We start from the raw sequence: 22,085 nt of genomic DNA, 5'->3' as shown, positions 1-22,085 counted from the left end.
TCACCTGCCCCTCTGCACGTCCTCCAGCTGCTGCCTTTGCTGTGCCAACTCCTCCTTGAGCTCCCTGTTCTCCTCTGCGRGGAGGCGAGAGCATCCCGGGGTCAACGCGGCCCGGGGCATCGGCGCATCCCAGGGGACGGGGACCAAGGTGTGCCAGGGTCTTCGCCCGGGCCCCGAGCCCCCGCCACGCAGCTCGCCCCATCCCGCCTGCCCCGGCGCTCACCTTGCAGCGCGGCCGTCCTGGCCCCCTGCTCCGATCCCTGGCGCCACAGCAGCGCCAGCGCCTGCTCCAGGGCCGTGACGTTCCTCTGCAAGGTGTCCTGCGGGGACGCGGGGAGAGAAGGGACGCGCCACTGCCGGGGGGGGGCTGCGCTTCAGGCACCGAAGCGCCCTGGCACTAGCGAAACGCCCAGCGGCCGAGGAGCAGCCTGGGCTGCTCCGGCGTCCCCGCTCTCCGCGCAGCAGCAGCAGCAGCCGCCCGGGCACCTACCAGGTGCAGCCTGCAGCTGTCCCAGCGCCCGCGCGTCTCCTCCAGGGACCGTTTGACGCTGCCCAGCTCCGCCTGCAGCGCGGCCACCTGCGCCATCGCCTGGTCCCAGCCGGGCCCCCGTGCCGCCGCCAGCGTGCCGTTCCCCACGCAGCCCCCGCACCGCGCCAGCCCCTGCGCCGCGGCCGGCAGGCAGAGCACCAGGAGGAGGGTCACCACCAGGACCGCTGTGATCACCCCGCCGGCGAGGGCGATGCGCTTCCAGGCTCGCATCCCTTCTGGGGAACCCATGGACTTGCCTGGGCAAAAACCTCCTGCACAGGAGGCCGGGGAGGGGCTTCGAGCTTTTCTGCAAAACTGAGTTGTTTTGTTTCTCGGATAAAGGATCTTTCCAGGAAATCATGTGATTTGGGGCAGCTCTGCAGCAGGGGCTGCATGTCCTGACCGAGGAAGCAGCCTGCCCCGGCCCTTGGCTGCGGGGAGCAGGGCAGCGGGGTCCCGCGAGCCGGGGGGGCTGCGGGCCGTGGGCGGCCCCGGGTGCCTGCAGCCCTGTGAGTGGGGCCAGTGCTGGGGGGGGAGAGGGCAGAGCGTCCCCCAGGGCAAGTGGCACCTGGGGTACCAGGGTACAGGGTGCCCAGGAGATGAGGTAAGCAGAGTATGTGGTACCCAAGGTACGGAGTATTGGGGTATGGGGCAACCGGGGTATCCAGACTATGGGGTACCTGGGGTGTGGGATACCCGGGGTGTGGGGTACCTGAGCTAGGGGATATGGGGTACCCAGGATACAGGGTACCTAGGTTATGGGGTACCCAGGGTATGGGATACCCAGGGTGTGGGGTACCTGGGGTGTGGGGTACCTGAGATAGATAGGGGATATGGGGTACCAGGATATGAGGTACCCAGGGTATGGGATACCCAGGGTGTGGGGTACCTGAGATAGGGGATATGGGGTACCTAGGATACAGGGTACCTAGGTTATGGGGTACCCAGGATATGGGGTACCCAGGGTATAGGGTACTTGGGTTATGGGGGTACCTGGAGTATGGGGTACTTGGGGTATAGGGTACCCAGGATATGGAGATAGTGGGGTATGGGATAGCCAGGGTATGGGGTAATTGGGGTGTGGGGTACCGGGGTTATAGGGTACCCAGGGTGTGGAGATAGTGGGGTACGGGGTACCCAGGGTGTGGGGTACCCAGGGTGTGGGGTACTCCAGGTTATAAGGGTACTTGGGCTTTGGGCCATCCGGAGTATGGGGTACTCGGGATATGGGGTACCCAGGATGTGGAGATGGTGGGGTACAGAATAGCCAGGGTATGGGGTAATCAGGGTGTGGGGTACCTGGGGTGTGGGGTACCTGGGGTTTGGGGTACCCAGGGTATGGGGTATTGGGGTTATGGGGTACACAAGGTGTGGAGATAGTGGGGTGTGGGGTACCCCGAGTTTGGGGTACCTGGGGTTTGGGGTCCCCAGGGCATGGGTCAACCAAGGGAGCAGGTACCGGTGCTCCCACCGGCAAAGGAAGGAGAAAGGGCAAAACGTGGGGCAGGTGCCCCCCTGCCCACCCCACTTGCCGCCCTCGCTGCTGCAAGCCGCAGCCCTCTGCCAAGCCAGGAGCCGGGAGCCGGGAGCCGGGAGCCATGCCGCACTGTGCCGTGCCGTGCCGCGCATCACCCCCAGCCTCGCAGCGAGCCGGGCGAGCTCCAGCGGGAGGCGCGGGAGCGCTGCCTCCGGGGCTGGCGCAGCCCCCGCCACGCGCCCTGTTTGCTTCTGTTGTGGTGAAATCCAAAACTCGCTTTTTCCAGGACTCGTGCTAAAAGCCAATTTTTTTTTTTTTTTTTTTTTAATACTTTCCCCGCTGACGTTTCTCAGCGCGCAGCGGAGAGCAGGGCACCGCCAGCCGACCGCAGGCAGCACAGCCCTTCCTCCGCTCCGCTCCCTCGAAGGAGCTCCGCATGCCTCGGCCAGGTGGGGCAGCGAAGGCGCCCGGCGGAGCACAAGGGAGAAAACTCACCCCGGCACGGGGAGAGGGGGACGCGGGGTGGCACCTTGCAGCCAGCGCTGGGCGCCCATGGGAACCCAAGGCTGGCCAGGGCCAAGTCTGCCACAGCAGCAATCCCTGGCCCTGGGATCCAAAGCAAATCGTCGCCCCCGGGATCCCAGGGCAGCCCCGGTCCCCGCTGCCCCGCGGCTAATAATAAATCACAGCGGGGCTGCGCGGAGATGCCGCCGCGGGGCAGCGGGGACGGCGGCCCCCGACTCACCTTTCCTCCCTCGATCTCCTAAAAATAGCTGTTCAGTTGTTATTTTTGTTCTGCTGCTTTGTGTGACATAAAAAAAAAAAATCCCAGTGGCTGTGAAATGAGAAACACACAAAATATTTACCAAACTTCCAGTTTTGAGCCAGATTTTCAACATCTGGAGAATTAAAAGGCTCTGGCAGATTCGGCGAGCTGTCATCATAAAAGGTTTAAATATGTTGTTATTGTTATTTATGGTCTGGATCCTGGGATAAGTGAAGGCCAAAAGTTTCAAAAATAGATTGAAAAAGGGGAATGGATGGTTTTTCCAGAACCAGCTCACTTCAATAACGTTCCTCTGAACATTGAGATATTAAGATGTAACTCTCAAAATACATCTAAAAAGCAACTGCGAGAGGAATGCGCGCGGCAAAGCCTCATCTCCCGGAGCTGCGCTGGCACGGTGGAGCGCGGCGTTCCCGCGTGCCTGCCCGGTAACCGGCACGGTGTTTCCATCAGGGCCGGCTCGGAAAGGAAGCGGGATTTCGCCTCGCGTCCCGCGGCCAGCTCGCGTGGCCGCCGGCTCCGGCTCTAAAGGCTCGTGCAAGGCTCTTGGTGCGGGGGCTCCCGGGCCTTCCCGTGGGAGCTGGCGCCAGCTCCGGCGTGCGTCTCTGGCACGCGGCGGCCGCGGAGGCGGGAGGCTGTAACGGGCCAGGGGTTGCAGTGGATGCAGTTATTCAGTTTATCCTGCTTTTCCCCTTTGCTCCTTGTCCGCCAGGGGTGCAGCGATGGGCACCCAGGAAATGCCGCAGGAACCTCCTCTCCGGCCCGTCTCCTCTCCCCTCTGTTTTCCCCAAATCCTGGCTTCGAATGCTCCCTGCAACAGGGGGGGGAAATAGCAGCATCCCTAAGTCCCCTGGCTCCCGCCTCCGGCAGGGTCCTGCTGCTTTGGCAGCGGGCGTCCGGCCGGGGCACCTGCTCCCCTCCAGCCCTCCGGCATGCAGGGCTGCTGTTGTTTTCCTCTTTCCACGGCTGGTCCGGAGGGAACGTCGGGAGCCGAGCAGCATCTCTTGGCCAGACGGCCTGGAATTCGGGAGCTGGACCCGGCGTGGGCTCCGGCATCGCACGGAGCCGGGGAGTTGGCACCGCTGGGGCTGCTGCCGCCCAGGGAGGCTCCGGCGTGGGAACCGTCCCCTGCTCCGGGTGCCTCCTCTCCCGCTCCACCCAGGATAGCGCAGAGGAGGAAGCCAAGCCCCGGGGCTGGGATCCAGGCGCTGGAGCCCCAGGCAGGATCCGGCTTGTGGGGCGTGGGTTGATGGGGGGGGGGGTCCAACTCCCCGCGATGGGGAGCGATGCCGGGGGCAGACGGGGCAGAGAGGAGCCGCGGGAAGGGGCAGAGGGGGGGAGCTGCCCCCCGCGGCCGCCCCGGCAGGGCGAGGGCAGGTTTGGCACGGGGAGCGCGGAGGCCGCCCTGCAGCTGCACCCGGCCTCCAAACGTCTGCTTTTCCCTTTCATCCCTTGCCTGCGCCTGTTCCCTGCAGCCTGAAACGTGGGTTTCACTCCTATTTTGGGCTGGCGTTCCGGAAGGCTTCTTTTATTATTTCAATTTAGGCGCTGTCATTACATTTTCCATTATTAAATGCAAAAAAAAAAAAAAGAGGAGCGAGATGTTTCCCAAGTCGTTTTCCAGCTCACGGCTGGTGCTCAGAGAAGCCTCTGTTCCCGGYCGGCCCCTGGACGTGCTCGTGGCCGCAGCCCCATGCGCGGCGCAAACTGGGGAGACCCCGGCGGGCTGCCGCCTCCGCGCGGGCACCGGGCCGGGGAGGCGGGGTCGGAGCGCGCCGGCGCTCAGTGGCGAGCGGTGCCCACCGGGAAAACGGGAGCCCGAGCCCCCCCCCCCGTCCGCGCGGCGGCGTTTAAGGACGCGCCAGTGCTTCCCGCGAGCTACCGGCGGCTTCATTTGCGTTGGGCTCYGGCCATCTCTAATTGCTGGCGGGGCGGGATGGGGAGCTGGTTTCTCTCTCCTTTTTCCCTTCCCCGGGTTGTTATTCCGTTTTGGGCAGCGTTCGGAGGTAACGAGAAGCAGCTGGGCCCGTCTGAGCACCAGCGCCGCTCCGGACACCCCCGGCCTGCGTTTCTCATCACGGCTGCCCCGGTGCGGCCGCTGCCCTGCTGCCGGGACCATGCCGGGGAAACGCGCCCGAGCCGGCGGCTGCTTCGCTCCTGCGCTCGGAGGAGCCCCGCTCGCAGGCTGGATGCGGCCGCCCCGATGCCCCGGGAGGCGGCAGCCCGTTTCCCCGCCGGGTCGCTGCGTCAGGGTGCATCGGGGCTTCACGGCTCATGAGCAGCCGCCAAGCGCCCCACGGCTCTGCGACGCCGGTACGAGGGGGCGAGGAGGAGGAGGAGGAGGCCTTTCCGCCCGCATCGCTCCTGCCCCAAGCCTGAGCCTGGCAGCTCCCGCTCTGCCCTGGCTCTCACTCGGAGACTTTCATGCACCGGCCATGTTCGTTCCACCTGCCCGTTCCGCCGCTCGGCCACGAGCATCRCTCATGCCAGGGGTGCAGGAGGGGAGGAAAAGGTGGGTTTGACCCCCAAACCATGCAGAAAACCCCTCTGGGCTCTCCATCCTCCTCCGGCCCGGCGCGGGGTCCTGGGGCCGGGAGCCGCCTGCTTGGCAGCCCCCCGCCGCCGCCGGAGCCGCACACCAGCGGTTTCTGCTAGCAATTAGGCGAAGCAGAGGCAAAACCATCCCAGCTGGCGGCTTGGCCGGTCGGCCGGGTAATCAGCCCCAGTCTGGATTGCAAGGTTCGGCACCGCCTGGAAGCCGGCGACCTCCGGGGGGCCGGGGGTTATTTTGGTACCTGCTGACGCTCCTTAGCATGAGCTCAGAGCTGCAGCATGTGGGTGGGGTGCAGGGCCGGGCAGCCGCCAGGAGCCCTGTGGGCTGCGGCCCCCAGCCCAGCCCTGGCCCCAGGCGGGTTTCCAGGCCCCACACCCAGCATGAGCCTCCCCGGCAGATCTGGGGCTGCATCCCCCCCGCCGGCTCCCCTTGCAACCTGCCCCCCGCGCGTCCGGGGCTGCATCCGTCCCATCTCCCCGTGCAACCTGCCCCCAGTGCATTTGGGGCTGCATCTGCCTCAGCTCCCCTTGCAACCTGCCCCCAGCGTGTTTGAGGCTGCATCCACCTCGGCTCCCCATGCAACCTGCCCCCAGCGTGTTTGAGGCTGCATCCGCCTCAGCTCCCCTTGCAACCTGCCCCCAGCGTGTTTGAGGCTGCATCCGCCCCGGCTCCCCTTGCAACCTGCCCCCAGCGTGTTTGAGGCTGCATCCGCCNAGGCTGCATCCGCCCCGGCTCCCCTTGCAACCTGCCCCCAGCGTGTTTGAGGCTGCATCCGCCCCGGCTCCCCTTGCAACCTGCCCCCAGCGTGTCCGGGGCTGCATCCGCCTCGGCTCCCCATGCAACCTGCCCCCAGTGCGTCCAGGGCTGCACCCACCCCGGTTCCCCGTGCAACCTGCCCCCAGCGTGTCCGGGGCTGCATCCACCCCAGTTCCCCGTGCAACCTGCCCCCAGTGCGTCCAGGGTTGCATCCGCCCCGGCTCCCCATGCAACCTGCCTCCAGCGTGCCCATGTGCCCATCGCCCCACTCGGGTGGCTCAGGAGCCCCCGCTGCCCCCTCGTCCCCCCAGCTCTGCACCTGCCCCCTGCCCCCTCCACCATCCACGCCACCACCTTCGCCCCTCGGCTCTGAGTAGCCGGCAGGAGCTGAAATGTAAAACACAAGGTGGAGGGGCTGGACGGGGACGGATGATGGAGGGACGGGAGTATCTGGAGAGCGTCATGCCGAGGGCTGGGGCCGGGGAGCTCCCTCCCAGCCGGSCTCCCTCGGGAGGTGGATGCTTTTCTGCAGCTCTTCAAGGCTTTTCAAAGCTCTTGGTGGAGACTCAGAGCTGTCGGCAGGAGGGAGGCACTCTCCCCACGGAGAAGGGGCCGCGAGCCGGGGACGGGAGCAGGTTGCACACAGCCCCCTCCCGCGCRCGGCCCCTCCAGCTCGCTGCCGAGACGCTGCGGCTGCCCGGGAGCGGTTTGGGGTTTTCCTTCCCTGGGGCCTTCCAGCAGCCTGGTTTCCTGCTGCAAGGGCCAAGTGGTGCAGAGGCCCCGGCCGGGAGCCGCGGAGCCGGGGGAAGCTGTGAGGCTCAGGCACGGCCGCACGCCAGGCAGCGGGGACACACGGACAGCCCTGATGGGCAGCAGGGACACACGGACTGCCCTGCCGGGCAGCAGGGCCATGGGGGCCAGTCCAGCGAGGACGGATGGGGCCAAGGAGCGATGGCACCGCTTTGCCCCGGGTCCCTRTGGTCCCCTGCCTGCCCCACAGGCTCTGCAGGCAAACGAGGGATGGGGAACCCGGACGCCTGGGTCCCTGCAGGGGCTCGACCCCGTGCATCTGGGGGGGGGGGAGGAAGGCCTAGCGGTTAGCACAAGGGGCTGCAAACTGGGACGTCCAACCGGCCACTCCTGCTGCTTTGTGTTGTTTTTAGCCCCATTTTCGCCCTGACATCATAAATAGCAGCGGAGCTGCAGTTGCTGCCRCTTCCATCCACCCCGTATTAGGAGCTGCCTCCGTCCAAGCCAAACAGATGGTGGAAAACAGTCCTGTCCGCTAATGTCCCCAGCCCCGGCCCCCACGGCCCCCGCGGTCCACGATGCACGCGGTGCAGCGTTCACCGCTGTTCCTCCACAAAGACCCCGGCGCCCGCGGGCCGGAGGCCAGGACACGGCTCCGAGTGGTGGAGGCGGCTCCTAAACCCCCCGGCAGCACCAGGGACATGTAGCACCGGAGACACGTAGCACTGGGGACATGCAGCACTGGGGACACACAGCACCGGGGACACACAGCACCGGGGACATGAGGGACCTCCTCGCTAGCCAGCCTCATTTCCCAAGCAGGGTCTTGGGCCTGGCCACCTCCCCAGCAAGGTGGGCATCGCGCAGAGGTGTCTGCTGCGGCAGAGCTGCCGCCGGCGGGTGGGAGACCCGTGGCCAGCGCCCGGGGTCTCTGGGCACGTGGGGGCAGGGGATCAGGTGCTCCTTCCCGTGCATTATCGCGGCATCGTCCGCCCGAYGTGGCCAGCCTGAGTCTTTGCTTCCAGGCTGGAGACGGAGGGGCTTCGTGCTTCGTGCTTCAGCCGTTGAAGCCCCAAGAGGTGGCTTGGCAAACCGTCCCCCTCGTCCCYCCCGGTGCCCCGTCCCCTTTGATCTGGCAAGTGGCAGCATCCAGCATAAGGGCAGAAAAATGCCTTGCCTTGGCCAAACCATGCTTTAAAAGGGAAACATTGTCCTGCGAGGAGAAGGGGATTTTTTTGGACCCATAAACACGGCATGTTCCATTACAGCATCCGCCAGGGAGCGGGATGGGTGGGAGGGGGGGCGCAGGACCACAGCCCGGCTGCCAGGCGCGCGGAGCCGGCAGCCGCTGCTTCTCCGGCTCGATCCCGAGGGCTCCATGAGCACGGACAGACTTCTGCAGATCTCTGCAAAAAAAATGCTCAAACGACCCCCCCACACACACCCCCACCCCAGGGTATCGCAAATTGCCCTGATCCCGCGGAGGACCCTCCCGTCCGTCCACCCTCCGCCCCCCCCAGGTTGTCCCCCACCCCGCAAGCTGTTGCAGCCCTGGGTGCGGGGAAGCGGGGTACCCACGCAGGGCACCCCCGAGCCGGCTCGGCCCCCCACTCCCCGGGCTGCCACGTCCCCCCGGCRCGGGCTGGAGCGCTTTGCCGGTGGCTGCTGAACGGGGCCAAGGCAAACAGCGGCGGCCGGGAGGAGCAGCGTGGCGAGGCCGCGTCCCCGCGTCCGTCCCGGCTCCCTCCCCGGCTGATCTCCGGGCAGCGCCGCGCGTGCAGAGACACCCGGGGCCACGCGGCTCTAACACAACCGTATATTTCGTAATAAATAATGTACAAACCCGCACGAGCCGTGGGCGCGCGCCGGCACCGGGGGGCTCGGCCCCGTTCCCATTCCCGCGCCCGCTGTCCTCCCGGCCGCGCTCCCACGCCGGGGGAGAGGGGGGCGGCTGCGGCTCGGCGGATGGCTGTACCCTGCTGGAAGGGTGGCTTAAGAAGTGATTTTTTGGGGGTATTTGGGGCAAAATGCCCCCTCCTGGGGGCAAGACATCGGGGCTTTTCTGAGGCACCGCAGCTCGTGTTAAGGCCGCGGTGGCTGAGCCTGGCGTCCCGGCACGCTGCCTGCGCCCGCGCTCCCCTTGCCTTGGCCGGAGAGCTGGCAGCACTCGGGTAGCGGGGAGGAAACACAAAAAGGGCTTTTTAATCAAAATCCTTGGGGTTGGTTTTCTTGTTTTTTGTTTTTTTTCCAAAGAAACCACGTTACCGTGCAGCAGGGAAGCCCCGGCTCCTGCCGCCTCCTGCAACAAACCACGGCCGAGGCTTCCAGCAGCAAGGAGCCGGCGCCGACGATCCCTGCCCGGGTCACCTCCCGCCGGCTGCACCGTGGCCATGCCGTGGCTGTGCCGTGGCCGCGCCACCGGGCAGGGATGCTGCTGGCCGCATCCCCGGCGTGGGGCCACCGCAGCGGCGAGGCTGCGCCCCAGTCCAGCCTCGAGGCCCTCTGCTCGGTGCAGCCAAGCACCTGGGGCGCGATTCCTTCCCAATTTCCAGGGAAATCACCTGTTTGATTCCTCCCCCCACCCCCCTCTTTTTTTTTTTTCTTTTTTTTTTTTTTTTTTAAATAATCCCCGAGGGCACACGGCCGTTGGGGGGGGGGGGGAGCATGAGCACCGGCCCCGCAGCGGGGCAAGGAGAGCACCGGGACACGGGAGGCGCCAGCAGGGCCGGGACTGGGCTCAGCTCCCCGCTCCGCTCCCTCGCCAAGGAGGGTCCCTTGGGAGCGGGGGCCGCTGCCCGCTAGCCGCATCCCGCTTTGGAGCCTCCCCCCCCCCGGCGCAGCCCCTCCGGGCCCCCTCGGGCCCTAATAAACGCGCGCAGGTAAAAGCGGTGGGTAATGGATGGGGCAGGGCTGAGCCGGCCGGGGCGGCGGGACGGGGGCCGGGGCGGCGCTCAGAGCTGCTCCCGCATCCTTCGCCGGCCGCCGGGGCTCCACCGGGCCGGCGCTCGCCAGCCGGAGGAGAAGTCCGTCACCTCGGGGGGGGCCCGGCGCTGCTCGTTGGCGCCCATCTCGCGCCGGATCTCGTCCAGCGCCTCGGCCGGCGCCGTCAGCAGGCGCTGGAAGAAGCTCTCCTGCGTCACCGGCCGCTCCTGGCACGTGAAGGTCACGGCCGTGCCCACGCCGGACTTCATCTCCCGCGAGAAGCCGTCCGAGGTGCCGTCGAAGCAGCGGCCGATGGCGATCTCCTTGGCCAGCCGCGGGTTCTGGTCCGTGACCGTGTAGATGCCGTAGTTGTGCCCCAGCGGGTCGACGGGCGCCAGCATGGTGAAGGCGGCCGTGTTGTTGTTCTCCGCCACCGGCGGGTGACGGAGCAGGTACTCGCGGAGGAGGCTGTTGATGGCTGTGCGGCGGCAGCTGCCCTGGGGGATGATGGAGACCAAGGTGCGGTCCACGAGGCTCTGGTCGAAGAGCATCCCGCTGCACTTGAACTCCACGCAGGCGCCCGAGCTGCTCTCCAGCAGCAGGTCCTGCACGCTGCGGGTGTCGCGCAAGCCGTAGAGCTGCCCGCGGGTGAGCGGGTGGCTGCCGCCCACGTTGCGGGACCGCACCATGTACTCCTGCGGCCCCTCGATCTGCACCTTGATGAAGCATGCCCTGAACTCCTGCGGGTTGGGCCACCACGACAGGTAGTCACCCGTCCAGGACGTCAGGTCGCTCTCCTTGAAGGGCACCACGTTGTACTCGTACTTGTCCACCTCCACGCGGTAGAAGCGGAAGTGGTTGGCGCTGGCCGGCGCCTCCTCGCACTCCTTGAGGCTGCGGTAGGGATAGATGGGCCCGTTGGTCTCGTCGATGTTGTTGGGGTCGGGCTTGGCCACGTTGATCTGGAAGGCTGTCTTCTTGAAGTCGGGGTCATCATGGTCCAGCCGGCGGTAGCCCAGCTTGTTCAAGTAGGGCCGGGACACCCCCACGGCGTTGGGGTTGAGCACGGGGCTGGAGGCCACGGCCTCCAGCTCCTCTCCGCCCAGCGTGGCGGTGAGATACGCCGAGTAGGCGTCGGGGCGCTCGCCGTCGCAGAAGGCGGGCAGGCAGGCGCCGTTGGGCCCCGTGACGATGCTGTCGAAGCGTCCCCAGGCCCGGGGGTTGGTGGGGTAGCCGGGCTGGGGCTCCAGGTTGATGAGGCTGATGACCACCCCTTCCAGCTGCTCGTGGGGGTTGAACTTCTCGTTGCTGTAAGCCCTGACCTTGACGAAGCAGCGGCGGTTCTCCGGCACGTCCAGGTTGAAGAGACGCCTCTCCCGGATCTCCATGTTCCCGATGAGGAAGGTCCTGTCCTCCCTCTTTCCCCTCTTCTCCTTGGCCTGGCGGAAGACGCCTTCCTCCTCCCATAAGCCAGTCTCAGGGTTCAAGGACCACAGCTTCATCTTCTGCAAGTGCTCCGGCATCCTGATCTGCCCTGCATCCATCCGCACCTCCACCGGCCCCGTCTGCAGCACCTCATTGGACTCCCCTTCCCGAAAGTCCACTGCAAACATGCCGTAGGTCCGCAGGGGGACAATTTCCCCCTCCGCGTTGGCGAAACTGAGGTCACTGGAGGCAGCACCAGCTGTTGCAATGTCCCTTGGGTCCAGGAAGGTGACACTGGCTTTGACAGTGCCCTTGAAGACCTCCCCGGAGGAGCGGAGGAAGGCGCCGGCGGGAATGACGAGTTCTCCAACGGGCTCCTGGCCTCTCACCTCCCCCAGAGGGATGGTGTTGGTCTGGCTGGCATCCAAGTCCACCGGCTCCTTCTTCCGCATCATCTTGATGTCCTGGTAGACGGCACCGCCCCGGCTGTTGAAGGGCAGGACTTTGACGGCGTCCATGAACCTCTGCTGCCGGTCCACGAAACGGGCCACCAGCCGCTGGGTGTCCGGCGGCACCTCGATGGTGAAGGAGCCCTTGTAGCCGGTGAAGCCGATCTTCTTCTTGCCCAGGAAGATCTGGCCGAAGCGCAGGGGCTCCCCGGTGTCGGCTGCCGTCACGCGTCCTCGCACCAGGATGCGGGGCTGGGTGCAGGGCCCGCAGCCGCACTTGGCCACCACCTTGATGGGCAGGAGGTAGCCGGAGCACTGGATCTCCCGCGCCTCCATGCGCCGGACCCCGCAGCAGCGCCGGGCGCCCTCCCCGCACTGCGCCTCGTCGGCCGGGCTGCCGGCGCACCGCGTCGGGGGGCAGCGGCCCACGTCGTAGTACTGGGAGCCCGCCGCGTCCCGGCGGCACTCGCTGGGCAGCTTGATGAGGTTCGGCTCGGGCTTGGACTTGCAGCTCTGCTGCCCCGGGGCTGGGGGTGATGGTGGGGGACGGGGGAGAGAGGCGGCGTTAGGAGGAAGCCTCCCCATCGCGTGCAGCGCCGTGCACCCAGCGGCCACCCAACCCGCCGCCGCTGCTCACCCGTCCCTCTCCCCAAAGCAAGGTGCAACGACCCCCCCCCACCGCCGTGCAAAGCCCCCAGGTCGCGCCGGCCCTGCTCACCCAGCACGGTGAGGCGCGCCGGGGCGGATCGGATGGCGCCCGCCTCGGTGCTGGCCTTGCAGTGGTAGGTGCCGGCCTGCGCCGGCGTCAGCCCCCGCAGCGCCAGGCGGCTGCCGTATTTGTAGACCTTCCTGTCCAGCAGCGTCCCGTTGTGGTACCTGCGGGGACGGGGTGCCGGGGCTCAGCGGGGTGCTGCGCCAGGGGACCCCCCCCCCCGTGCACCCTCCTCCCTCCGCCCCAAATCCCCGGGAAGACCCCGGCACGGAGCCCACGCTCACCAGTAGTACTTGGTGGGCACAGGGGTGCCGGAGGCTTTGCAGCAGAAGGTTGCCCGCTGCCCGGCCAGGCGGACCTTCGCCTCGGGGTGCGTCACCATGTAGGGCTTCTCTGCAGGGGAGGAAGGCAGCGGAGGTGCGGCGAGCGGCGGCAGCCCCCCGGCGCCCCTTCGTGCACGCACCGGCGAAGGYGGCCCGGCTCACCCCGGCTCCCACCGCCCCCCCGCGAGCCCCCCGTCCCCGCGCCGCCGCTCTCACCCAGCCGCTGCAGCACCAGGCGCACCACCGACAGCCCAGAGCCGTTGGAGACGACGGGCGCCAGCGCCGGGGCGAACTTCTCCAGGTGGGCGCTGATGYTGGCCGCGGTGCCGGGGCACAGCCCGGCCGCGCGGAAGCGGCCCCGCGCGTCGCTCCGGGCCAGCAGCGCCGGCGGGCGGCCCTCGAGGAAGACCCGGGCTCTGGGCAGCGCCGCTCCGGCGGCAGAGACCACAGTGCCCTGCAGCGTGTGCTCTGGGCAGGCTGGAGAGGGCAGAGCGGTGAGAGGCCGGGAGGGCGACGCGGGGTGGGGGGGGACGCGTGCATCCCCGGGGTGCGGCGGGTACCTGGGCAGGGCGAGGGGGGGCACTTCTGCACCTCGGCGGCGCGGCCCACGCAGGGCGACGTCTTGGCGTTCTTGCAGCTGCGGCGGCGGAGGCGCTTGGCGGCGCGGCCGCAGCTGCGGGAGCAGGGACCCCAGGCGCCCCACTCGGCCCACGCGGCCTCTGCGGGCAGAGGYGCCGGGTGGGCGTCAGGGGCTGCACTGCGCGCCCGAGCCCCCGGCACCCCCCGAGCCCAGCCGGCATGCCGGGAGGCTCCGCGGGGCCGCCACCATGCCCAGGGCCGGCTCCCCGGCGCAGCCCCTGCCCAGCTCTTTTCCCAAGCGCAGCCTCTGCTATTGCACCTCCGCCGGCGCATCCGGCTCTCCCAGAATGGGCCAGCTGCGCCGGCGGGATGCCCAGGGCCGGTGCGTACCTGGGCAGGGGCCAGCGCTGCATTCCCGCYGCTCCACGGCTTTGCCCTTGCACTTGAGCTCCTTGAGCGCGGCGGCGAGGTGCGCGCTGACGCAGCGGCGCCGGCGGGTCTGGGTGCCGCTGCGGCCGCAGGCGCTCCGCGAGCAGGGGCTCCAGGAGGACCAGTGCGACCAGTAGATGTGCTCTGGGGAGGGCAGGGGCGGTCGCTGGCGGGGAGGTTCCTGGCTCGCGGGCACCCAGGTGGCCCCCAGCGCTTCCCACCGCTCCCCCAGCGCCGTGCACCCGGGGGCTGTTCACTGCGGAGGGGGAGATCCCGGGAGACCACGGCACACGCAGCACACGGCCGGGATGGCAACGGGGCTGGGGGTCAGCGTGGCACCAGGGCGGTGGCTTTGGAGCCTCCGAGGTGCCCGCGGCACCGGCAGGGCTGGATTCGGGAGGCGGCAGGGCCAGGCACTCACCCAGGGGGCAGAGGAAGCGGATGTGGTAGTTGGAGCAGGTCTTGCCCTGCGGCTGCTCCTTGTTGACGCAGCGGAAGCCCTTTTTGGGGCTGAAGTGCACGATCTCGCCCACCTCCTCCGGCAGCTCCCACTCGGTGGTGCGGGCCTGGATGGCCACGGGCCGCTGGCACACGCGCCCGCGGTAGTAGAAGCGGATGGCCTCCAGGCTCTCGTAGTCCCCGTCCCCGCCGGGGTGGTCGATGTTGAACCAGGACGTCCACTCGGCACCGCCACCTGGGACGGAGCGAGCCGTGGGCGCCGGAGCGCGGCTGCCGCCCCGAACCRCGAGGCTGGGACAGCTCGGGGCTGCTAGGACCCGGCCGCATCCCGAGCCCGGGCTCCGCTCCGCGCGGCCGCGGGTCCCCAGCGTCCGGCCTGCGGTGCCGTGGCAGCCGTACCTGCCGTGGCCAGGTCGAGGTCGGCTACGTCGGGGGCCGCTTTCCAGGGCTTGTCCAGGGCGCCGCTCTTGGCCAGCTCCGAGTCATTCTCCAGGGAGTCTGGCGGGGAAGCGGAGGGTGAGAGTGTCTGCCACCGGCTCCCGCGGGGCGAAGGGACAGTCGGCACCCGGCCGCTGCCTGGCTGMGCCGCAGAAACTGGCGCCGTGCTGCAAATAGCCGGTGCCATCGCYGGCCCCGCAGCGGGGAGCCCACGGGACGGGGAACCCGCTCCTGCCCCGGGGCTCCCACGGGCATCGTCATCCGGGCGAGGGAGTGTGGCCGGCTCGCGGCAGGATTTACGGGCTCGCRGGGCCAGGCCGGTCGAGGGGAGCAGAGGACGGCAAGCCTCTGCGGAGCAGYGGGGACGGACCAAGCGGCAGCAGACACCTGTGCTGCAAAGCCAGTGCCAGCGCCACGTTTGCAGGCTGCGTGCCTGGAAAACGCCTCCTGCGAGCGCACGGACACCCGCCGGGAAAGGGCAAAGAAACCCCGCTCGGCACGGGAGCAGAGYYGAGGGGCCCCGGCRCCGCCRAGCTGCTGTCRGAGCYTGGGTGACCCYRGGCTCACACCGACCCCCAGCTTCCRAGCCAGGAAGCAGCAGGAAATTGGGCTGTAAAATCACCGCCCCGGGGGACGGACGGGGCCGGGACCGCGAGATGCGGCGGGGGGCTCCCTGCGCGCCCCGGCCGGCCGGCGGCTCCGCCTGCTCCCGCCGGGGCGGCTGCTCTGGAGGACGCCAGGACCGTCGGCCGGACCGAGCTGCTGGGGGGAGGCGAGCGCGCGGGACGCGGCTGCCCGAGGTCCCACCTCCGCCGCTGCGGCCGCGGGGAGAAAGCCGGCGTTTTCCAAGGGGAGCCCCGTCTGCCTGCCCCTGGCGCGGGTGCTCTGCGGCGCTGCGGGATTTGCCGGCGACGGGGGTTTCAGCCACGCGGAGCACGCGTGCGGCAGGGGCACAGAGCTGGAGCGTCCCCGTGGGAAAACAGCAGTGCCGGGATGCACCACGCGGGCACCGCCGGGGCTGCTCGCGTGCAAAGCCGCCGCTGCCAGCGGCCGTCCCGGAGCGGGGCTGGGAGCCTGCCGGCCCCGGGGCGGCAGCGGGAAGGATCCACTTGCTCTCGCCATCCCRCGCCGGAGCATCACGGCACTTGCCCCGGGGGGGGGCAGCCCTAGTCCCGGATTGGAGCCGGGGGGCGGCCAGGCAGCCCTGYGCATCCCAAACGCATCCTCCGAAAAGCACCTTGCGGAGGGGCCGAGCAGGATGGGCTCCGGCCGCCGTCGCGGTGCCGGCGAACATCTGGCGAGCGCCTGCCCCCGCGTCTGCGGAGCGGCCGGGGAGCGGGGCCGGAGGGGGAGGAATTTCCCTGGCGAGAGGCGAGGCGGGATCCCAGAGCCGATGCCGAGCCTCGTAAATCAGCCTTACCTCGCGCGGCGGCACCGTGGAAGGCGGCGAGCGCCAGCAGGGCCAGCGTCCGCGGGAGCATGCCTGCCGTCGGGGCGGGCGCCGGCTGCGTGCGCGACTGCGAGCCCGCCGGCACCGCACGGCTATATAGGAGGCCTTTCCCGCTCGCGCCAGGAGACGGCAGAAATCGGATCCTGGCACGCGGGGCTCGGCCGGGGCTGGCGCCGCGTCAAGAGGGAAGAGGGAAGGAGCCCTCCCCGGCGAGCCCGGCCGCGCGCTGCCGCTCGCCGCTCCAGCCCGGGAAACTTGAGGGTTTGTTTTGCAAAGCTGCTAAAATTGGATGCGCTGGGGAATGCGGCTGGGAGGGAAGGGAAAAAGCCCTTCCTCTGAGCTCATGCGGTCGAGGCCGGCAGCGCCGGGCCAGCGGGGCCGGGGTGCCAGCGCTGCCCTGGCACCGGGTGCTTTGGGGCAAGGCCGGGCTGGCGGACACCTCGCGGGGCCGGTGGGCGCCCGGGCCGTGACCTGGGCCACGTGTGCGCGCCGGAACCCGCTGCCGAGCCCTGGAGGGGGGAGCTGAGGCCGTGCGGGGCTCATTGCACCCATGGGCTGGCCGACCACCCCCCCCCCCCGGGGGCTTTCCCTGCTTGCACGAGGCGCTGCCATACGCGATGGCGAGGGGAGGGATGGGGCAGGGGGCACCTGGGATCGCCCCAAACTGGGGCTGTGCGGGAGGGATGGGGGCAGGTGCCCCCCCTCTGTGCTGGGACGGCCCCAGGGCTCAGGGGAGCTGTTGCCAATTGCTGGGACACCAGGGAAATCAACCCCCGGGGGGGGCCGGGCGGAGGGCAGCCCCTTTCCCGCGGCCCCGTGCCGCCCTGGCGTGGCAGCACCCCATTCCCCAAACCCCCCCAAATCCCCCCAAACCCCGGCTCCCCGCAGCACGCCCGGCGACTCGGGGCTGGGGCAGCAGGGGGACCAGGCTGCGAAGGGGGGGGTCCGACCCCGCTCCCACCCCACGGAGCCACGCGCCCGGACAGAGACGGAGCCGGGGACGGCAGCGGCGCTTTATTGCCGGCGGGGCCCCCCCAGGGCCACCACGCACTCGGTGCCAGGGTACTCGGGCGCATTGAGCTCGAACTTCTTCTGCACGTCGTAGGGCACGAAGCGGCCGGCCACGAAGTGCTGCCGGCCCCGGAAGCGGCGAGCGCAGCGCTTGGGCGCCGTCAGCGACACCAGCACGTCGGGGCTGATCCCGCCGCTGCCGCCGGCCTCCGCGTCCCAGCCTGTCACGCAAGAGAGACACACGGGGGGGGGGGTCAGGGGGGGGCTGCAGAGCTGGCTGAGCCCAAATCCCACCTCCGCAGCCCCCCGGCCCCCTGCGGCGCTTTTCCGGGTGGGAATCCTCCGGCGGCGGTGCCGAGGGCTCCTGTTTGCTCTTCCCGGCGGGACGCGTGGACGGGGCGGGCGGGGGGGGGGAGGAAGGTGATGGCAATTCCAGGCCTGGCCACCAGACACCCGGGTGTTTTCAAATTACATCATGTCTCATTTCGGGGAGTTTGTTATTTATTGTAGATGCCCTGAATGCATCCTCAGAGCGCTGCGGCCGGGCTGGGGGGGGGATCCCGGGGCCGCATCCTGCCCGGGGGGGGACGGGACGGGGGGGTGCACACACGCGCGTGCGCGGTGCCGGACCTGAGGGCACGTCCAGGCTGACGATGGGGATGCGGACGTGCGCCAGGGTGGCGAGGATGGCGGCGTAGGGCTCCGCCGGCTCCGCGTCGGCCCCCAGCACGGCGTCGACGACGGCGTTGTAGGCGGCGTTGATGAGCTGCACCTGTGCGGGGAGCGGGGCGCTGAGCGGCGGCGCGGGGGCCCTGCCGCACCCCACGCCCCCGCCGACGTGGCCGCTATTAAATCAGTAGCGACCGGGTGCAATTATGCAGCAAATCCTGCAAAAAGAAAGAAAAAAAACCCAAAACCCCGCGCGGAGGCGAGGCGAGGCGAGGGGAGGGAGGGGGGGCAGAGCCGGCGNAAAAAGAAAGAAAAAAAACCCAAAACCCCGCACGGAGGCGAGGGGAGGCGAGGGGAGGGAGGGGGGGCAGAGCCGGCGGGTTTGCAGGCCTCTCCGGTGGCCTCGGGGCAGAGCCCGGCGCGCAGGGAGGTTCGCGGGCGCCGGAGCCGCCAGCGCAGTGATTTGAGGTCACATTCCTCCGAGGGAGGCCAAGGTTTCCAACAACAACAGAGCCGGTGGCTCGGGGAGGCAGGGCCGGGCGAGCGCAGCCGCCGGCAGGATTGCATGGCATCCCCGGGCTCCCGGCAGAGCCTGGAAAATAAGAAAGAAACAAAAAAAACCCCCAAAAGGCGCCATAACCCGCCCGGCGGGGCGGCGGCGGCGCGGCCCCGGCTCACCTCGGTGGGCAGGTAGGAGAGGAAGGGGATGTCCATCTTCTCGCACTGCGTCGTGAAGTCCCGGTACAGGGGCTCCGGGGAGCGTTTGGGGTAGAAGATGGTCGGCTCGTACCCCTGCGCGGCAGAAAGCGGGCACAGGCCATTGGAGCCACCGCCTGCCCCGGGAGGAGGAGGAGGAGGGGGGGGGGGATGGAGGAAGATACCTACGAAGGTGCGCAGGTGCCGGGCGCACACCAGCCCGACGGCCCCGATCTGCGCCGCGCCGCACACCACCAGCACCGTGGGCTGCTTCCGCGGGAGCGACGGCAGCGGGAAGGCCTGCGGCGAGAGCGGAGAGCGTCCGGTGCACATCACCGGCCCACCAGGCCCCCAGCCCGCGGGGACGCTCAGGGGGGGCCCGCGGTGGCCGGGGACGGTGCCCCCGTGGCACCGCTCTGTTCGCCCATGGATGGATTTTTCCCGGCTCCATCCAAGTGCTGCGAGACGCACGTGGTGCCGGCCGTGTGCTGCCTCCAGCGTGCACGGGACAAAACCTCCTTGCAGCTCCCGGGAACGTCCCGGGCAGGGATGGGGGAGCCCGGGGAAGGGAGGACGCCGGGAAACCCTGCCTGACGCCCGAGCCGGGGCGTGTGGATGCTTTCCCTGCTCAGTGCCTGGGGCCCCCGCGGGAGGAGGATGCTCGCCCTGCTCCCCCGGCCGGGGCCCCCCAAGGAGCGCGGAGGGGGAGAGGCCGGCGGCCACAGGATCTGCAGAGGCTCCAACACCCAAATATTTCTCCGCCTCAGGCAAACCCTGTGTCCTTGAGAAGGGGAGGGCACAAAGCAGCCCAGACGCCTCGAATGGAAAAGCTGAGCCAGGCTGGAGCAGCACGGCACGGCGCGGCGCGGCGCTCGCCGGCCCCCCCGGAGCACAAAGCTGTCCTTGATGCATGCGTCTGCTCGCGGCCCTGCTGCCTCCTCCTCCTCCTCTTCCTCGCGGCCGGTAGGAGCCTTTGGGGCTCCGGGCAGCAAGAGCAGGGCTGGGAGCCCCCAGGCACCCTCCTCCCGGCACGGACACCACCCCAGGACACAGCAGCCCCCCTTTGAGGGCAGAGCCTTGGACCCCAGCTGCGCCCAATTCGACCGGGGAAATAACCAAAGGTGCCCGAGGAGCACGAAACCCGGCAAGGAGAGGAACAGGCCTGGGGAAAGGCTGGTGCGGCCCCAGCGTCGCCCTCCCGGCGCCTGGCCGAAAGGGGCTCGGGTGTCCCGGCCGGCTCCCGGCCCCGCGCGTCGCTGCGTGTTCATCCCGGGCAGGGGGGACCCGGACCAAAGCCACGCGGGGGGGTGGGGGGGGGAGAGGAGGGTCCCCATCGCCGGGGCTGCCCGCACCTTGCTGACGGCCACGGCGCAGGCGTGCCCGCGGATCTCGATCAGCTGCTGCCGCCCAAACCGGTAATCCTCCAGCAGCTCCTTCTCGATGGCCTCCGCCTCCGCTTTGCTGCCAGGCAGGAGCAGGCAGTGAGGACGGGGACGTCGCCCCGGCCCCGCGGTGGCCCACGGCGCTGGGGAGCCCCGGCCGCGACGCCCGCACCCACCGTTGGTGCAGCCGGCGCGGGACGCCCGGGGCTGGCAGGTTCGGGGCCGGGCAAGCACGCGGCAAGCAGATTAGGGACGTGCGTGGCCAGAGGATTTGGGGTGGACGTGGCTGGCAGACGGGGGGTTCGCGGCACGCACGGCCGGCGAGTTCGGGGCTGGGGCCGGCGGCCGCCGCGGGGTCGCGGCCGCGTTTCGTGCGAGGCACGGCGCTGGCGGGAGAGCCGAGCTCGGAGGGATCGGGGCGTTATGTAAAGCTGAACAATGCTACGGTTGTTCATCCGCTGCCGCGTCCAGAAGTTGGCAGGGACGGGGAGCTTCGGAATTGGACAATAATTGCTCACATCTGTTGGCTCACCTGCGCCGCGGATGGGAACAACATGTGCCGTTCCCAACGCGCCGCCGCTTGGTTTGTTATTGGAGGGACGGTGGAATCTAGCGCCGGGAGAAGCCGCAGTGCCGGGCTCCCCGGAGAAGGCCCCGAGGCGAGGAGCCCCCGGCCCGCAGGGATGAGATGCTAAAGCCAACCCACACGGGTGTCTGGGAAGGGCACCCCGCGGCCCCACCCCCCATAGATCCTATAGACCCCCCATCCCCAGGCTGTCCTGCCAGACCCTATGGCCCCCCTCCATTCCCTGGCCAGCCTGGCAGACCCTATAGATGCCCCATTCCCTCGCTGTCCTGGCAGACCCTGTAGACTCCCCCATCCCCAGGCTGTTCTGGCAGATCCTATAGATCCCCCATTGCCTGGCTGTCCTGGCAGACCCTATAGACCCTATAGACCCCCCCCTCCCCTGGCTGTCCTGGCAGATCCTATAGATTCCCCCATTGCCTGGCAGATCCTATAGACCCTATAGACCCCCCTCCCCGGCTGTTCTGGCAGACACCCCCAGACCAGCCACGTCCCGTCCCATCCTGTCCCTGTTCCCAATCCTTTGGTGCCCTCTAGTGAGTCCCAGCCCGGCCCCACAGTGGGGACCTGTGGGCAAAGGGGGGGCCAAGGGGGCAAAGGCAGCCGGGGGGGGGGGTGAACTGCCGCCCCCGCGCCCTGGCCACGCTCCCGGCGGAGCCAAGGAGCAAACATCGCCCTGTCCCCATCCCATCCCAGGGACGCTGCTGGAAGTAACGCAGCGGACGCGGGCCCCGGCGAGGGAGGCAAGGGGCCCTCAGGGAGGCCCCGGAGCCCGGTGGGATTTTCCCTCCTGCCCATCGGCAGYGGCAGAGCCCCGAAGGCGGCTGCTCCTGGCCCCGCTGTCCCCCACCGCAGCTGTGTTGTCRTCGCCAAACAAAAGGCACGTTTCAGCGCTGACAAAAATTACCTACTTCTGATCCAAGGGAAACCATTTCCCTTAATTGCTGCTGGCAAGGAAAACCTCGCGGGGGAGGTCCCTGGCCCTGGCTTGGCCCCGGCGTCCCGCACCATCGCCGGAGGGGGATGTCACGGGGCTCCCGCGGAAGAGCATCCCCAAGCTGTGCGGGGCTGCAGTTCGCTGCTGCCTCAAAGTTCGCTACGGGGCCAAAGGGAGACGGCGGGACAGCAGCGCTGCTCCGTCCCCCGCGCAGGGGTAAATGCCCGGGGCTCAGCGCAGCTCCCCGTCCAGCCCAGCGCAGCCCAGTTTGGCCTATCCCAGCCCACTTCCAGGAGGCACCGGCCGGCGCTGGCCGAGGCCGCTGGGACTCGCCGGCCGCCTGCCGAGCGGTCGGGGCCGAGGCCTCGCAGGGGAGCAGGGAGGGGAGGAGCGAAGGGCCAAGGGGCTCCAGAGCATCTCTCCGGCCTGCGCCGGTCCCAGGATTCAGGCACTTCCTCAGCTCACGGCCAGAGCTCCGGCCGTCCCGGCGCAACGCCCTGCGCTCAGCCCAGCTGCAGGTGCCTCCCCAACCCGGCCTGGCTGCGAGGAGGGGGGGGCCGGGGGGGCCCAGCCGGGAGCACCCAGACACCCCCTCCCTGGCGCCCGGGACCGCTCCGCTCCCCGCAATGGGGGGCCTCCAACGGGAGACATCCCTGCCGCAGCCATGGAGACCCGGGATGCAGTTGCCCTGGCAACGGCGGCTACCCGGGTACCAGCCCCCTCTGCCCCCGCAGTGCCGGGGTGCAGCACCGGGGGGGGGCTGGC

The 22,085-nt window shown here is 69.1% G+C and overlaps 3 protein-coding genes across 4 annotated transcripts in view; all 3 read right to left on the bottom strand.

Moving 5' to 3' along the window:
* LOC112965645 overlaps positions 1 to 865 on the bottom strand; it is a 1,381-nt gene extending 516 nt beyond the window's left edge. The window contains exons 1-3 of one of the 2 annotated variants that reach the window (XM_026064822.1): positions 491 to 865; positions 224 to 353; positions 2 to 74 (exon numbers count right to left, since the gene is read on the bottom strand). In XM_026064822.1, the coding sequence (XP_025920607.1) occupies positions 2 to 74; positions 224 to 353; positions 491 to 778 (491 nt within the window). In that variant the 5' untranslated portion in view covers positions 779 to 865. The remainder of the gene's footprint in view (position 1; positions 75 to 223; positions 354 to 490) is intronic. The other variant, XM_026064823.1, reaches the window with a different exon arrangement.
* Positions 866 to 9,804: 8,939 nt separating this feature from the next.
* CILP2 (cartilage intermediate layer protein 2) lies at positions 9,805 to 16,070 on the bottom strand. The gene is made up of 9 exons (XM_026064733.1): positions 16,010 to 16,070; positions 14,551 to 14,649; positions 14,114 to 14,386; positions 13,654 to 13,836; positions 13,245 to 13,403; positions 12,901 to 13,161; positions 12,646 to 12,754; positions 12,368 to 12,525; positions 9,805 to 12,176 (listed from the first exon to the last, which is right to left on the bottom strand). Exons 1-9 carry the CDS (start codon positions 16,068 to 16,070, stop codon positions 9,805 to 9,807), a joined length of 3,675 nt encoding a protein of 1,224 aa, XP_025920518.1.
* Positions 16,071 to 17,053: 983 nt separating this feature from the next.
* YJEFN3 (YjeF N-terminal domain containing 3) lies at positions 17,054 to 20,353 on the bottom strand. The gene is made up of 6 exons (XM_026064732.1): positions 20,316 to 20,353; positions 19,768 to 19,876; positions 18,605 to 18,715; positions 18,398 to 18,511; positions 17,681 to 17,822; positions 17,054 to 17,271 (listed from the first exon to the last, which is right to left on the bottom strand). Exons 1-6 carry the CDS (start codon positions 20,351 to 20,353, stop codon positions 17,054 to 17,056), a joined length of 732 nt encoding a protein of 243 aa, XP_025920517.1.
* Between the last annotated feature and the right edge of the window lie 1,732 nt (positions 20,354 to 22,085).

Source organism: Apteryx rowi, unplaced genomic scaffold (assembly GCF_003343035.1).
Source record: "Apteryx rowi isolate R43461 unplaced genomic scaffold, aptRow1 scaffold_220, whole genome shotgun sequence".
NCBI classification, from domain to species: domain Eukaryota; kingdom Metazoa; phylum Chordata; class Aves; order Apterygiformes; family Apterygidae; genus Apteryx; species Apteryx rowi.
The sequence above is the reverse complement of the archived record's forward strand: the minus strand, read 5'-3'. Positions and strand labels throughout refer to the sequence as shown.

Excerpts from the sequence above, each read along its gene's own strand:
- YJEFN3 (XM_026064732.1), bottom strand. The coding sequence starts at position 20,353 with ATGTTGTTCCCATCCGCGGCGCAGGTGAGCCAACAGAT. Across the intron at positions 19,877-20,315 it reads GCGCAGGTGAGCCAACAGAT|CAAAGCGGAGGCGGAGGCCA; the intron begins GTGAGCAATTAT and ends CCTGCCTGGCAG. Across the intron at positions 18,512-18,604 it reads CCCGGCACCTGCGCACCTTC|GGGTACGAGCCGACCATCTT; the intron begins GTAGGTATCTTC and ends TCTGCCGCGCAG.